Below are 16,126 nucleotides of genomic sequence, written 5' to 3'. Positions count from 1 at the left end.
AACCCATTAGTGAGTTTTAACTCAGATTAGAGGCACCCGGAGTGTGAATGCACTGTCACATAGATTGTGGTCCAAAACTGAATAAAAAGGAGGAAGAGAGGACCTGGGGAGATGGCTCAATGGGGCAGTGTTTGCTGTAGGAACATAAGGATCCAAGTGCAGAAAGATGGCGGCACACGTCTTTAACATCAGTACTGGGAGGAAGGAGACGGGCCCAGGGCCTCACTGGCCAGCCCACGTAAGCCAGTTCACAAGCTCCAGACTTAGTGAGAGACTTTGTGTCAAACGTAAGGTAGAGAGCCATTAGGAAGAAACCCAGGGTTGACCTCTGTCCTCTGATGCACACTAGCGTTTGTCATATATGTATGTATACATGTGTGTGTGTGTGTGTGTGTGTGTGTGTGTGTGTGTGTGTGTGTTCCTCACACTCCTGGTGCGGTCATTTCCCTGCTGTGATGGACTGCACCCTCAGACTGAGCCCAAGCAAATCTTTCCTTCATGAAGTTGCTTTTGTCTAGGCATATTGTCACAGCAATGAAAAAGGCAACTAATACACTAGTAAAACCGATCAGTGACCTCAAAGATGATACAAACAAGGAGATGAAATCGTTCAGGCCCTTAGGAGAAAAGGCACCGGATGGTGCTCTCAGTACTGCCATGAAAAAAATGGAAGGATGGAAGAAAGGTAAGCGTGGAAGTGGAAATTGGGAATGAAAAATACAAAGAACTAAATTAAAAATACGTGGAAAAATGGAAGTCTTTGACCACGCTGAAGAAAGACTGTTTTAGAGATGGAGGCCAAGGCCAAGGAAACACTGCAGTCAAACGTCAGTAAGGAAAATTAAACCAAACCAACTAAGCAAATCAAAAGACATGAAAACATGATGACGACATCCAAGATTCTAGGCTTTGATCATGAAACCAAACTTAAGAGCACACAGGGTCAGAGAGGGCACAAAGATAAAGACAAGTAAGCGTCTATCCAGTGAACCAGAGGTTTCCTGGAAAACAAACAAAAAACCCAGACAGTCAAACGCAGTGTGTTTAAAATTCCAGAGGAACAAAGAACCTCTCCAGACATACTCAAGTTATATGAATAAATAAATAAATAAATAAATAAATAAATAAATAGAAGAATGTTAAAAGCTGAAAGGAAGCTGGGCGTGATGGCACATGCCTTTAATCCCAGCACTCCAGAGGCAGAGGCAGGCAGATCTCTGTGAGTTCGAGGCCAGCCTGGTCTACACAGAGAAACCTTGTCTGGCAAAAAAAAAAAAAGCTTCAAGGAAACAATGGCAATTATTATATCAAAATAAGTGTCTCGTCATCAACTTTCAAAGTCTAAAAGCAAATTATTTACATTTTTTATGCATGTGTGTATGCACATGGTGCATGTAGAGGTCAAAGGACAACTTGTGACAGAATTATCACACAGCCCCCAGGTGAAGGTCTCAGTCCCCCAACACTGTCCCCTCCAGCTTCAGCCAATGATCATGTTTCTGTTTTATGTTTGTTTTTTCAAGACAGGATTTCTCTTCATAGCCTTGCCTGTCCTGGACTCACTTTGTAGAGCAGGCTGGCCTTGAACTCACAGAGATCCATCTGCCCCTGCCTCCTGAGTGCTGAGATTAAAGACGTGCACCACGCTCGGCTGTGTATCTGTTTTTTTCACTGGGGCTTTGGGCTGAATATATGTCAGAAGTTTCTACAAACCCACTCATGGGTTTGGTCATTTGCTACAATGGTTCCTTAAATCTAGAAAACAGTTACTTACTAGAGTGGTGGTTAGTATATATATTAACAAATCATTGTTTATTGGTAATTGAACTTTATCAACAGATCTTCGCCTTTCTTGGAGGTCAAATTTTTGTGAGACTAAAGGGGGTTTGTTGTAACTGGACAATTGTTCTTTAAAAACATTTTTAAAAATTCTGTAAATGGTGTTTTGTCTGCATGCACACCATGTGTGTCCAGTGGCTTCAGAGGACAGAAGGCATTGGTTCCCCCGGAACTAGAGTTACAGGTAGCTGTGAGCTCCCATGTGGGTGCTGGGATTCGAACCCAAGTCCTTTGGAAAAGCAGCCAGTGTTCTTAACTGAACCACTGCTTCAGACCCTATCTTAATTGTTCTTATAACTTAGGGACATCTTATAAGGAAGGATTTTAGAAATTACATGTCAGAGATGAGAGTCAAATATGGTTGCCTCCACAGCTGTTTTCTGAAGTTGTAGTTACCTAGTTTACCTTGTGCTTAAGATACAAATGGGAACTTCTAGAAAGAATTCAATTTATGAGCAGTCTGATGGAACCTTGAAGCCTCTGCATATCTTCTGGCATATGAACTCCTGCCTTGTCCAGGGGGTCTGTTCTGCACGTCTTGCCGCAATAGTCATGTGGTAGCTGTCTGCGTCATCTGATTCAGTCCCCACACTCTCAATGCTTATGCTCAGATAATCCCCACTGTACTGAACAGTGGCCCTAAGATGAAGAGTAACGATGCTGGCAATTAAGATAGGCTGAAGAGAAGACAGTAGTATCATCTGTGAGTGGAAAAATGGAAGGTTTTCATTTGAGGGCAGAAAAAAATATCTGAGGATGTTAAGATCTAGAGTAAAAATGAATCTTTTGTGAAATAGTGAAGGGAAAATTTATTATTATTCTGGAGTCCCAAAATGCAAGTTATAGACACAGTGAACAGTCAGTGCTTACAGAAGGAAATGGTGTGAGGAATGCAGCGCTGACCAAGGGATACAGAAGGCCAAAGTCTTCCAACACCCACAACCACCGCAGAGAGGCTCCGCCCAGGACGGATGCTGCCTCTATTCGTATCCTCACAGGGCCCCTCCCTCCCCTGCTCACAACTTACACCTGCATAAAGTCTGCAGTTCGTCTGCAGGCCACCATGAAAGCCTATTCCTTTTGCCTATATAACCTGCCCCTCCTCTCATCCTTATCTGGTCAGCCCATGCATCACTGCAGCGTTAGTACCAATGACATCTCTTCTTCTTCTTCTGGATGGCTTTGCATATTTATGACTTCTGGACAAGGCAGGCTGGCTGGTTGCCCTAGAGCCATTACCACAGAGCGTGGCTTGTAGCCAGTGATGGGAACAGCTAGTTCCATTCGTTGAAAACATCACAGGAACTGCTGGTAGCTGCATGTCCTGGCTGAGAAGAGCAGCGAAGACACTAAGACTAGGACTTGAGTCACTGGCATCAGAGTTTGGAGCTCTCAACATTAGGAGCCAAGAGCCTTTTTTAGTCCTAGCACCAAGGGGTGATGCACTTTGCCTGTTCGTTCATGGTCTACCTGAATTTAGCAGGACTACCAGCTGACTGCTAAGTGCCTTGGGACATCCCCTATGGACACTGTAAGAACTACTGCATTTACAGTGACGCAATACCAAAGTTCCAAGTTTGTTCAGTGGATGAACAGATATTCAGTTTTTACAGCCATTTCTTCACAAATTCCTGAGAAGAGTGGCACGGCGTTTACACAGGGACCTCACAGATGCTCAGCATGAACACGGCACAAGTGCGATGTCAGCATTAATACTATTTCATTACAAGATTTAAGTCTCCTATATTCTCTAAAGTAACTCCAGATATGCAGTTGGTAATTTAGAATCAGTAAAGATTTGAGATTTTAAGATGAAAATATTTTCCTCTGATTTTTGATTGAGATTTTCCACATTGATTTTTTTAAAATTATAAATTCTACATTGTTAAACATTTTTATGATATAAATCTCTGTGAATTGTGTCTCAATAAGAGATTTTCTTAGATTATAGCAAAGGTAAGAATTTCTATTTTTGCCTATTGATTCTTTTTTTTAAAAACTATGAACAACGAAGGTTTTCTCACAACTCCCATAGTGCTTTAGTTACCTTAATATCTGTAATTCTCAGGTTTAAGCTAAATTGTGATAAAACTCATTTTCCAGTATTTTTCAAGTGGAACACGTGTTTGACATTAAAACCTTGTTCATGATCATTATAGAAACGGCAAGGTTTTGTTCGAGTATGGTGTCTGAATTTGCACACTACAGTTTATTATACTTACACGGCCCTCCTCTTTCCCCACCTCTCATTTTTCCCTCTGGGCTGCATAGCTTGCTCTGTGGTCCAGGATGGCCTTAGAGATCTGCCTGCCTCTGCCTCCCGAGTCCTGAGATGAAAGCTGTGCGCCACTACTGCCTGGCTGGAACGGATTCACTTAAAACCATCAAGATCAGGTTTGTTAAAGCATCTGCTACCCTGAGCACGAGGGTAGAGCTTCTCGTCTGCGTGGCTCCTCTGAAGTGCAGTAAGACTGGTCACAGTGCTGCCGGGTTCCCACGGCTTTCATAGCTGTAGTTTGTCCCCAGCGTGGACTTTTTGATGGCTAATGAGGTCAGCGCGCCGACTGAAGCTTTTGCCGCACTGAGCACACGGGTACGGTTTCTCCCCGGTATGGATTCTCTGATGAAGAGTCAATGCTGAGCACTGACTGAAGGCCTTCCCACACACACTGCATTTATACGGCTTCTCCCCAGTGTGCGTTCTCTGGTGTTTAATAAGGTCTGAGTTTTGGCTGAAGCTTCTGGTGCACCAAGCACACGCATACGGTTTCTCTCCTGTGTGAACTCTGTGGTGGAGGGTAAGGTCAGAGCTCTGGCTGAAGGCTTTGTCACAGCTATCGCAGTGGTAGGGCTTTTCACCAGAATGGACTCTCTGATGTTTAGTGAGGTCTGAACTTTGACTAAAACTTTTATTGCACACATTACATGTATACGGTTTTTCTCCAGTATGTATCCTATGATGTTTTATGAGATCCGAACGGCGACTGAAACTTTTAAAACAACCACTGCAGGGGTATGGCTTCTCTCCAGTGTGGATTCTCTGGTGGAGGATAAGGTTGGAACTCTGGCTAAATGTTTTACCACAGTCGTCACACTCATACGGCTTCTCCCCAGTGTGGATTCTATGGTGTTTAACAAGATCCGACCTTCTGCTAAACATCTTCCTGCACTGGCTGCAGGGGTACGGCTTCTCTCCAGTGTGGACCCGCTGGTGATTCGTGAGGTCGGAAAGCCTGCTGAAGGTCTTGGCGCACTGGCTGCACGGATAGGGCCTCTCTCCGGTGTGGATTCTCTGATGCAGGATGAGGACGGAGCTCTGATTAAAAGCCTTCCCGCAGTCACTGCATTTGTACGGCTTCTCTCCAGTGTGGATCCTTCTGTGTTTAACCAGGTCCGAATTCTGACTAAAGCTTTTGTTGCACTGGCTGCACGGATACGGCTTCTCCCCGGTGTGGATGCGCTGGTGTAGAATGAGGTCGGAGCTCTGACTGAAGGCCTTCCCACACACGCTGCACTTATATGGCTTCTCCCCCGTGTGGATTCTCTGATGTTTTATAAGATCAGAGCTCTGGCTGAAATGTTTGTTACACTGGTTACACATATAAGGCTTCTCTCCAGTGTGGATTCGCTGGTGTTTAACCATGCCTGAGCGCTGGCTAAAGCTCTTACCGCAATGGCTGCACTGGTAGGGTCTTTCTCCTGTATGGATTCTCTGGTGTATAATAAGATCTGAGCTCTGACTGAAGGCTTTCCCACACTCATCACATTTGTAAGGTTTTTCACCAGTGTGGACTCTTTGATGTTTAATAAGGTCCGAGCTCCGACGGAAACTTTTAATACACCAATTACAAGGATAAGGTTTCTCTCCAGTGTGAATTCTCTGATGCAGAACCAGGGCTGAGCTTATCCGAAAGGCCTTTCCGCATTCACCACATTCATAAGGTTTCTCCCGGTGAGTCCTTTGGTGCCTACTAAGACCTGTATTCCAAGGAAAACTCTGGCCACACTGATCACAGATATACTGTATTCTTTTAAAGAGTTTCTGGTCATTTAGTTCATCCCCAAACTCACAGAGTTCTTTGCCTTCGGAGTGCTGGAAGACATCCTCGTTGAGGCTGCCAGAGTCTTCAATCAAAGCTTCCTGTCTTCCTGTCATTTCTTCCTCTGAAGCTGGCTCTCCGATTTTGATCTTCGTCTCACCATCTGGAACAATAAACAGAATCTAAGTGGGAAATGTGCTCCATGTTGTTAGGTCCAGGTGAAGCCAGTCAGTATGGGCCTACAGAGATCAAAAGTGTGATTTTCACAGGGGACCTGGGAATACTGAAATTGATTCATTATAATAAAACTGTGATTAAATTAGAGCTAATAACTTATTAATATACTTAAAGCAAGCAGCATCATAAAAAGTTAGAAAAGTGAAGTTAGGTTTTATCTAGCAATGTTCCAATATTTAGGCTAAAAGTACAGTGCTAAAGAAAAAATAATGGAAAGGAAATAAAAGTCCTTCAACTCTTTCACTCTGCCTTTAAGAAACAGTATAAAATTGTTATGACAGCAAGCACTCTTAGTTACTGAAGTCTGGCGCCATGTCCCTTTAGTTACACCACAGTAGTAAAGTACTCGTTAGGGTGCAGTTCCCAGCTGTGGAGTTTTGATGGGGTTTGATAGTATCAGGTATGTATTCCCTCCTATTGAAGCAGGCCTCAGATCCGATCCTGTTGACTCTGTTTCTTAGCAATTAAACTTTATTATGCAACCCAACTAGCTTATACAAGAAGGAAAAAGGTTAAAGGGACAAAAGAGTGAACCTTCCGGTAGCCGTTCCACGGGGCGGGTCCTTAGGTGTCTCTTTGGCCTGCATGCTGGTCCAGCCTGTCTGCTGCCCCCGCACGCTCTCTCTGCAGCCGACTTTGTTATTCTCTCTTCCCCAACTCCCTCAGTCACGTGGGAAGGACCGGCTCCTTCTCCGGGTGAGGGTCCATTAGAAAGACAATAGTCCAGGTGGGGTTCCCAGGTCTGCTTCCTGAATTCCAGACCCAGGATGGCTCCACTCAGTCTGTCACAAGGTATTCATGGGGTGCCCCAAGGGTAAAGCCCGCCAAGACTGCTCCCACCTGTGACAAAGCTTAATCCTTCCCACACAATCCAATAGTGCTTGTTTCCCCTCAGAACAGCGGGGCTGCTAGGGTACCAGTGCTCCCATCGTGCTTGGCACAGCACCTTCAGGAACTATGACAGCTAGCCAGTAGTGAGGCAGCTTCCAGCTCATCTTCAACTTGCTTGCTTGGCAGTAGGGTTTGTCGTATAAGACCTTAATCCTGGTGGCATTAATTCAAGAGGAATGGCAACAGTCTGTGTTGTTTGGGGAACCTCTGGGGCCTCCTTAGCCAAGTACTCATAAGGAGGTATTCCGTCCATACCTGGTTTTGGGATTTTTGTTTGAAAAACAATGGGTTGTAGGAGCAGCATTATGCAGCTATCAGGACGTCTCTCTTTTGGTTTTTTAACATACATTTTTAAGTGGGCTTACAAAGTACTGAGTTGCCACATGACTTTCTCATATGGCTGTCACACTGGTAACCGTCCCTCCCAATTACCCCATTTCCTCTTGAACTCCAGCTCTGTTCCTGCTTGCCCTTTTCGATGCCCGTGGTCCCCCTTCTACTGTACCACCCATACATAAGTGGCACTCTCATCTTTTGTCAGAGAAGCACCGAATGCAGAGACTTACAGCTGGTCAGGATATCCACAGTAAGTGACAGTTTCGTTCTTAGCCTTAACAGGACATTTGTGCCGCTCCCTTTAAAGCGCAGGGTACATTGAGGGAGAAAAGAATGCAAAGAAGAGCTAGAAGGGAGGGAGAAGAGATGTGAAATACTGCTTTTTTTTTTTTTTTTTTTTTTTTTTGGTTTCTTGAGACAGGTTCTCACTATGTAGCCCTGCCTGTCCTTGAACTCAGAGATCCACCTGCCTCAGCCTCCCAAGTGCTGGGATGAAAGGTGTGTGCCACCACTGGCCCTGTGAAATGCTATTTTTAGGTATGACATGGCCATTGCAGACAAGATCTCATGGCAGCTGTGGCAGCCTGTACTGGGCTTGCACAAGGTAGAGCCTGCTAAAACCTAACTGTAGGTCAGGGAGAACCCAGAGGGCCCCACTCTACCTGCTGATCTACTGGTGAGTGCTAGCATCTGGGGGAGGAACAATCATTCCCTTCAGTTTGTACCAAACAGTGAGCCACCGAGATCCAGTGGATAATGCCAACCCTGTTAGCCTGGCTAAAATCATAAGACGAAACAAGTAGGAGTAAGTGCGGGAAAGGGACTGGTAGGGAGGAAGGGGGACACAGGGGCTACATAAAGATAAGAGGTGGGGTGTGAGCAAACGGAAGGGACTAGGTCAAGAACAAATTTAGTCAACAAATAGAATTAAGAATTAAGGGCATCACTGAACTACTACAGCACTAGCAGACACCTTTAAATCCCCAGACGGTCACACAGTAGCACACAGTCCTTTCTATGCCAGCACACTTTCTTTTCTTTTTTCTTTTTAAAAAGATTTTATTTATTCATGAGTGCTCTATCTGCATGTACACCTGTAGGCCAGAAGATGGCATTAGAGGGTATAGATGGTTGAGAGCCACCAACTGAACTCAGGACCTCTGGAAGAACAGACAGAGCTCTTAACTGCTGAGCTATCTCTTCAGTCCCTACCAGCACATTTTCAGCCGAACACTTTGGAGCTGTGCAAGTGAATAAGCAATATTACAGCTTGCTAATTAAGCTTCCAACTTAAGGGCTGATGGCCCATTCCTATAATCCCAGTACTTATGGAGAAGAGGCAGGGAGATCAAGGATTCAAGATCAGTTTTAGCTATTAGGTTTGAAAAGGGGAGTCCTGCCTGGTTTGGTGCAAAAATGCACCTATTATGTGACACTTTGTGAAGTGTGACTGTGCTTTGCTTTAGCAGTGGCTTTTAGCATATGAGGGACTGAACTCAGGACTTTGCTTGTACTCCATAGGCAAGTGCCAGGGCCCTGCTTGGCAAGACAAGCTGTGGACTGGCTCCGGGGCTCCTGCCAGTTTCACTGTAAAGCTGTGGTCAAATGTTGCAGATACTGAGATGCGAGCTACTTCTCTTTCTGTACCAACATGTGCCTGGCACAAGAGGAAGTGGAGGTCCTTTGAGTTCCACGTAGTTCTGCTGTCTGATGGACTTTATGGACTTGTGTTTTGCTTCCCCATTTGAGGACCACACAAGGAGCTGTGACACTAATAAACACACTGGCTTGGGTCCTCTGCCACAGCATCCCTTCTCACCCCAGTTTTTGACTCTTCCTTTCTCATCCCTGGTCTTCCCCTTGAGAGTACCAGAGTAAGCTCAGGAAGAACAGGTCCAGTTTACTATCAAGTCTTTGGGGCTAAAGGCTTAAGGCTTGTAACACTGCCAGGTGTTAAGGGCCAAAGGTCCCACTACCCAAAGCCCACAAAAAGATGATAATACAAGTGGGTGTCATTTGCTGCCTACTCTACTTGTCTCCTGCCTGCTGCTCACTGGTGCCACACACCGAGGGAGAGCCAAGAGGTGGGAATCCCGCATGCCAGCGTGCTTGGTTGCTCGCCTGCTTGCACCCAGCTTGACTTCTCCACTCTTAGAAAGTCCAGGACACTCTGCCTAGGGGAGACTGCAGCCCACACCAGATTGGATCTTCCCACGTCTATTAACTGAGACAATTCCCAACAGGTGTGCCCATAGGCCAACCCAATATACACAATCCCACCAGCATAACTGAGACTACTGTCAGTTAGTGTAGGGCGTATCAAGTTGACACTTAAAATAACCATCACAGATATGATTCCTGAATTTGGCCTGCACTCATCTCCCCACTACTGACTCATTAACAGGCAAAAGGTAGAAAAATATTTATTGCTCAGTTGACCATATCCTTGGGTCAACAACTTATTCCTATTAATTACTTTAAATTCTGGAGCTTCTAACAACCTTTTTTTTTTTTTTTTTTTTTTTTTTTAAAGGCCACACGTTTCATCTATGAAAGGCTAGTATTTCATCTATGCCACTTGTGCTGATTAATATTTTTGTCAACGTGACACAAGTGAGGGTCATTTAGAAAGAAGAAACCTAAATTGAGAAAAAGACTTCCATCATATTGGCCTATAGGCAAAAAACTGAAAGAACACCACCACCAACAAAACAAAACAAAACTCTGGTGCATTTTCTTGATTAATGATTGAAGTGGGAGGGCCCAGCCCACGGCATGCATGTGCCACCCTTGGGTAGGTGATCCTGGGTGGTACAAGAAAGCAAGCTGAACAAGCTGTGGAGAGCAAGCCAGTGAGCAGCATTCCTTCAGGGTCCTGCTCCAGTTCCTGCCTCTAGACTCCTGCCTCGATTTCCCTTCATGATGGACTGTAAACTGTAAGCTGGAATAAACCCTTTCCATTGCAAGTCACTTTAAGTCACACACAAGGTTTATCACAACAACACTCCACACTTGGAACCAATTTCTGCAACAGGTTGCTTTCTGTTGCTAGGATGATACAATAAAACATATATGCACAGGAAATTGATAAGTGATGGTTTTAAATTTACTCTGTAAAAGACATATATATGAGTAGCCAGGTGGTGGTGGCACACACCTTTAATCCCAGCACTCGGGAGGCAGAGGCAGGCGGATCACTGTGAGTTCAAGGCCAGCCTGGCCTACAAAGTTAGTCCAGGACAGCCAAGACAGAGAGACCCTGTCTCGAAAAAAAAAAAAAGAAAAAAAAAAATATATATATATATATATGTGTGTGTGTGTGTGTGTGAGCAATATTAAAACATTGTTTGCAATAGCTAGAGCATTTGAGTAATTTATACAAACACATCTAAGAAAGACTATGATTATAGAGAATGAAAGAGCAAAAGCCCTTATAATGGAATATAATGGAAAACTAGACACAAATGATGAAACAAAGTAAAAAAAAAAAAAAAAAAAAACAAACAAACAAAATAAAACAAGCATGTGTATTTAAATCTAAGTATATCAATTATGTTATAGGTAAACTACTCCAATAAAAATAATTTCCTTGAGAACATTAGTATATTTTATTTTAAGCTTATTAGTATTTTAGACACAGTATATAACCCTACTTATATATGTACAGATATAAACAATTCAAAGAAAATGAAGCTAGCTGGTCCACAGGCTGAGTTCCAAGACAGCCAGGGCTACACAGAGAAACCTTGTTTCGAAAAACCAAATAAACAACAAAAAAGAAGAAATGAAACCAAACTGTCCGATTAGTTAAAAAAAAAAAAAAAAAAAAAAAAAAAGGAACCTGCCAAAAATTTTCTTAGAATTCCCAGCATGCTTTCTGTTCCTGTGACCCTCCAACCTCTTTCTCTACCAATTCTAGTAATGTGTTTGCTGACCTCTCTGTTTATCCTAAGCTTTGTTGAGATATTTACCAAATGTTGGTATTTAAAGTGTGTGTGTGTGTGCATGTGTGTGCGTGTGTGTGTATAGAGTTTGGTTTTCCATGTGTTATGAAATGAATTTTGTCCCTCTCTATCATCATTCACATGAAATCCTAACTCTCAAAGTGACTAGTATTTAGAAATAAGGGCTTGAGGGGGTCAAATAAGGCCACAGGGCAGGGTTCTAATCCAATAGAACTGATTTATGTACAAAAGGAAGAGACACGATGGATGAACACGCCCAGAAAGGACATGTGTGGGGAAGTCAGAGGACAAATTGTGGAAGTTAGCTGGTTCTCACCTTCTACCAAGTGGGCCTCAAACTCAGGGTGGCAGGCTGGGTGCTAAATGTGGCTCTGAGCCATCTCACTGTCCCCTAAAATGACTAAATAAATAGTTAGTTTACTATTTTTGTTATTATTTGAGATACTCTGTAGCCTGGGTTGTCCTGCAACTCATGGCAACCCTCCTGCCTCCAGTCTTGAGTGTTGAGAAGACAGGGACTGGCTACTATACCTCGCTCTACCCCCGCCTTTACTCTTGTTGTTGTTTGAGACATGGTCCTGTAGGCTGGTCTTGAAATCCCTTTGTAGCCCAAGATGGCTCTGACCTCTTGGCAGTCCTCCGGTCTCAGGTTCACTAGTGCTGGGACTACAGGTGTATGCTGTCGTACCTGGGTAGGGTTACTACTTTTGAGTGCAATTTGACCTTATCCCAAGGACAACTAGTGGCCTTAGAGGTGGTCAGAGATACTACATGTAACATTTGTAAGAGAATTCAGTGGAGTAGTGCTATATAAACTTCTGCCAATAGTTTTCTAAGTGAAAAACAAACCCTGGGTTACTATTTATTAGACACTAATGGAGACTTCGTGATTGAAGAATATTAAATGGCTGCATATTACAAATTGCTTGTTAAATACTAGATGGTTTTGATCTATTAAACCTACAATTGGACATACAAACCAGTTTTCCATTGAAAACTCACGTTTACAAGATAAGTAAATTCCACACACAGTGATTTCAGAAGAGGCTGGCAGACAGGCCTGCAGGCTTTCACTCCTATTTCCTCTCAAGAGAGGGCCTCAGACACACTGGGGAAAGCAAATTACTCCACAGACAGAAAAACTGGTTGTCTACTATTTACGAAAGGAAATAGTCTAGGACATCAGCCTAAACTGAGTCACAGCTAGTGGCAAATCAGTTATCAAGTACATGAAAGGAGCAAAATTGGAAGAGAAACAGGAATTCTGGGAGAAACACAAGGAGAAGCCTCCTGGGATGGACGACGTGTACAAAACTATTGGTGTCCTTTATAAATTTTCAGCAAAGAGCATCCAGCGGGAAAAAGGCTGTCAAGGAGACCGGAATACCCACAGCATGATGCCCGTCAGCCTGCACTGGACGCTGCTACGGAGGATTCGCAGACAGAACAGTCAGAACAGTCATGGCAGCAGGAGAGAGGTGGGATACCGCTTCAGAAATATGGGTCTCCTCTCTTCAAGATGGACACAGCTTATGTATCAGCTCTATATGCCCGGATATTTGACAACCAGAGGCAACACTACACACCAACACTTCCCGGAGAGGGATCAGTCAGTGTGTCCTGGGGGCAGACTAATTGCATGGGGCCTGTTTTGTCATGAAAAAATGGCAGCTATTTGTTTTCAAAGGCTTAAATTCATAGCGTAGAAACAAATTTGTACTTATTTGTGTTTGTTACCATGGTAGTCTACAGAATACTACCATCAGGAAAGGAATCTTACAGGAAAGGAAGTATAGCAGCGAGCTCGTATGCTTGTAGCTCATGGAGCTTACTGTATGTTCCGCCATCCAGAAGATTCTAGACTGGGATTGCAATGGAATGTTCTAAAGGTTAAGTTGGGGGTGCTGTCATAAAAGATAAACTATGTGTCCAAAGCCAAATAATGAGAAAAGCTCTATTTTTTTTAATGGCCAGAATATATATGTAGTTACAGGAACTAAGACTGGAGGAGCTGTCTCAGCTAAGCATTTAATTAGGAGCTGGCTTATAGTTCAGAGGTTTAGTCCATTATCATCATGGTGGGAAACATGGCAGCGTGCAGGCAGACATGGTGATGGAGAAGGAGCTGAGAGCTCTCCATCTGGATCAGCAGGCAGCAGCAGGAAGGGAGTGACACCCCCAGTTGACCACACCTCCTAATCCTTCTCAAGTACGGCCACTTCCTGATGACTAAGCATTCGAATATCTGAGAGTATATGGGGCCATTCCCTTTCGGCTCTCCACAGGGGTAATAACTGCTTTGGGTCCGGTTTGAGCCTGCTCCACAGGAGGTAATTCCTGTTCAGCATTGTAAATCTGACTAAATCCACAGGCCCTAGTGGAGAGTCCACACTAAATATTTATATTCATGCACATAGGCTAGTGCTGCCCTCAGCCTTGGCTAGAGAAGCTTCTCTCTGCAGTGACCAGCAGTTAACGCAGACACAGCTTGTCAAAGGGCTGCGGATAAGTGACTAGTGAATCCCAAATTCTAAATGGGACAACTATTATAACCTTCCTACTCCCTAGGCTCAGGGAACACTCAGAAGAGAGGGCAGAAAGACTGACTATGGGGAGGAATGTACCTGTAAAATGCTATCTTTTAGGCATGACATTGTCACTGTCCCCATCGCAGCTACAATTATCTTCACAAGATCAAGCCAATAGGATAGGTCAACATTCCTACAGGCAGCTTAGAAAAAAACAGACAGAGATGGGGTGTGTGTGTGAAATGGGGAGGGTGGGGGGTACTCGTAAGGGGAAATGGGAATATGCATGTTGTTCCATGTATGAAATTATCAAAGACTTAAGGTAATCTATCTTTAAAAAGAAGAGGCAGCTGAATAAATATTAGATTGCTTAACAGAGAGGGTAGGCAATGAAGAACAGTGTTATCACCGAAGTATCACCCACAACGCACTGCTGCTCACCTGACAGAAAGCGATGGTCTTGAGATTCGTAACTGAATTGGTTCTCCATGGGGCACAACGGGACACCTCAGAAAGCAACTGGATAACGATCATTTCTTCTGTAGGATCCACTTGTCCACATAATGGTCTGAAGCCACCAGGCAGCGTGGTAGTCCTGAGCTCAGACGGGAACCACTGTGCAGAGGACAGATGCCATTTCTGAGACTAGAACTTGTAGACACGAGAAAAATGAAGGAAAGAGGGGGGAAAAACTTATTTAGCTTCTGTGTGCGTTTCCTCTTGGTGACAGCTTCCCTTCCGATCACCCAGGAGGTGGCCATCAACCCTCTCTGACACAAGCCCCCCTTACAAAGGGAGAGATGTTCAAACCAAGATTGGAAGTTAATCATACTTAAGCCAGGAGTGTATCTGGAACGATAATTCGGGGGGAGGGTGTTAATATTGGCTTTAGAAACTCGATTGTATTCTTCTCAGTCTTTGCTTCGACTCTAACACTCACCAAGTCAGGCATCTCCCAGCTCCGCGGGCTGATTAGCGTGGGTTCATCACTTCGTTATTCCACCAACACCCCAACATTTCGGACGTTCATGCAGTTGAGTGGAAGTGAGCACGAACTTGCTGTCCACAGAACACTAAGCTACGAACTCACCCGCTCTCCATGCCCAAGAAACCACTCTGACTCTCCAGCGCACCAGAAACCGCTTGTCAAACAACCCCACCCACAGTTCTTCCACATCCGTCTGGACGCAAGGCGTGAACGCCCACCCACACTCGGCCGCTCTAGGAGTCGGGGAGGACCACAGCTCTATGGTGCGTCCTCACGCAGGCGCTTTGTGGGTTAGCGGCCACCAACCTTTAGCGTAAGGGACCCGCTTGGGCCAAAGATCATATTTTGCTGAGGTGTACTTATTCTTGAGGTGAATGTCAGAATCTGTCACCTTTCGGAAAAGCTCTCTAGGGCCGGCTATTTTTCCTGAGTAGATATTAACTCTTCGTGACCCGTTTCTCTTTTATATCTGTCTCTTCTCTCTCCTCCTCCTCAGAACTTGATCACTTTCCCAAGTTAACTTTCTAAGTTTATTCCTCTTTTTCCTTTTATCCCCCTGTTTTCTTTCCTGCCATCCATTCACACAGGGGATTGAAAATGTTAGTTAAACATTCCATTGTTGACCTATGCCCCCACCTGTCTTCGTCAGGGTTTCTATGGCTGCAACGAAACGCCATGACCAAAAAGCAAGGTGGGGAGGAAAGGGTTTGTTTGGCTCACACTTCCATATCACTGGTCATCACGGAAGGAAATCAGGACAGGAACTCAAACAGGGCAGGAACTCGGAGACAGGAGCTGATGCAGAGGCCATGGAGGGGTGATACTTCATGGCTTGCTTCCCATGGCTTGCTCAGCCTGCTTTCTTATAGAATTCAGGACCACCATCCCAGGGATGGTACCACCCACAATGGGCTGGGTACTCCCCATCAGTAACAAATTGAGAAAATGCCGTGCAGCTGGATTTTATGGAGGCATTTTCTCAACTACGGCTCCTCCATTCAGATAGCCTCAGCTTGTGTCAAGTTGACAACCAACTAAGCCAAGGCTCAAGTCTTGAATTTTCATTCCTTCTTCTGCCCGAGTCTACTGAGTTGCTGGAATTACAGGCATGTGTCACTAGATCTGGCTCATTTCTCATTTATTCATTCATTCTCTCTCTCTCTCTCTCAAATTACATTTTTATTTAGTGTGTAGGTATCTTTGCACATGCCATAAGATAGCATAGAAATCAGAGGGGAAAATGCATTAGTTGTCTCCTTGCAATTTGTTGAGTCCTGGAAACCAAATTCAAGTCATTAGCCT

At 44.4% G+C, this 16,126-nt stretch overlaps 1 protein-coding gene across 1 annotated transcript; it reads right to left on the bottom strand.

The window, feature by feature from the left end:
* Positions 1 to 4,103: 4,103 nt before the first annotated feature.
* LOC127204751 (zinc finger protein 271-like) lies at positions 4,104 to 6,430 on the bottom strand. Its single transcript, XM_051163974.1, has 2 exons — positions 6,415 to 6,430; positions 4,104 to 6,042 (listed from the first exon to the last, which is right to left on the bottom strand). The coding sequence occupies exons 1-2, from the start codon at positions 6,428 to 6,430 to the stop codon at positions 4,343 to 4,345; spliced, it is 1,716 nt and encodes a 571-aa protein (XP_051019931.1). The 3' UTR covers positions 4,104 to 4,342.
* Positions 6,431 to 16,126: the final 9,696 nt, after the last annotated feature.

This window comes from Acomys russatus, chromosome 20, assembly GCF_903995435.1.
Source record: "Acomys russatus chromosome 20, mAcoRus1.1, whole genome shotgun sequence".
Lineage (NCBI taxonomy): Eukaryota > Metazoa > Chordata > Mammalia > Rodentia > Muridae > Acomys > Acomys russatus.
Note: the sequence above shows the minus strand (reverse complement) of the source record. Positions and strands in the feature narration are given on the sequence as shown.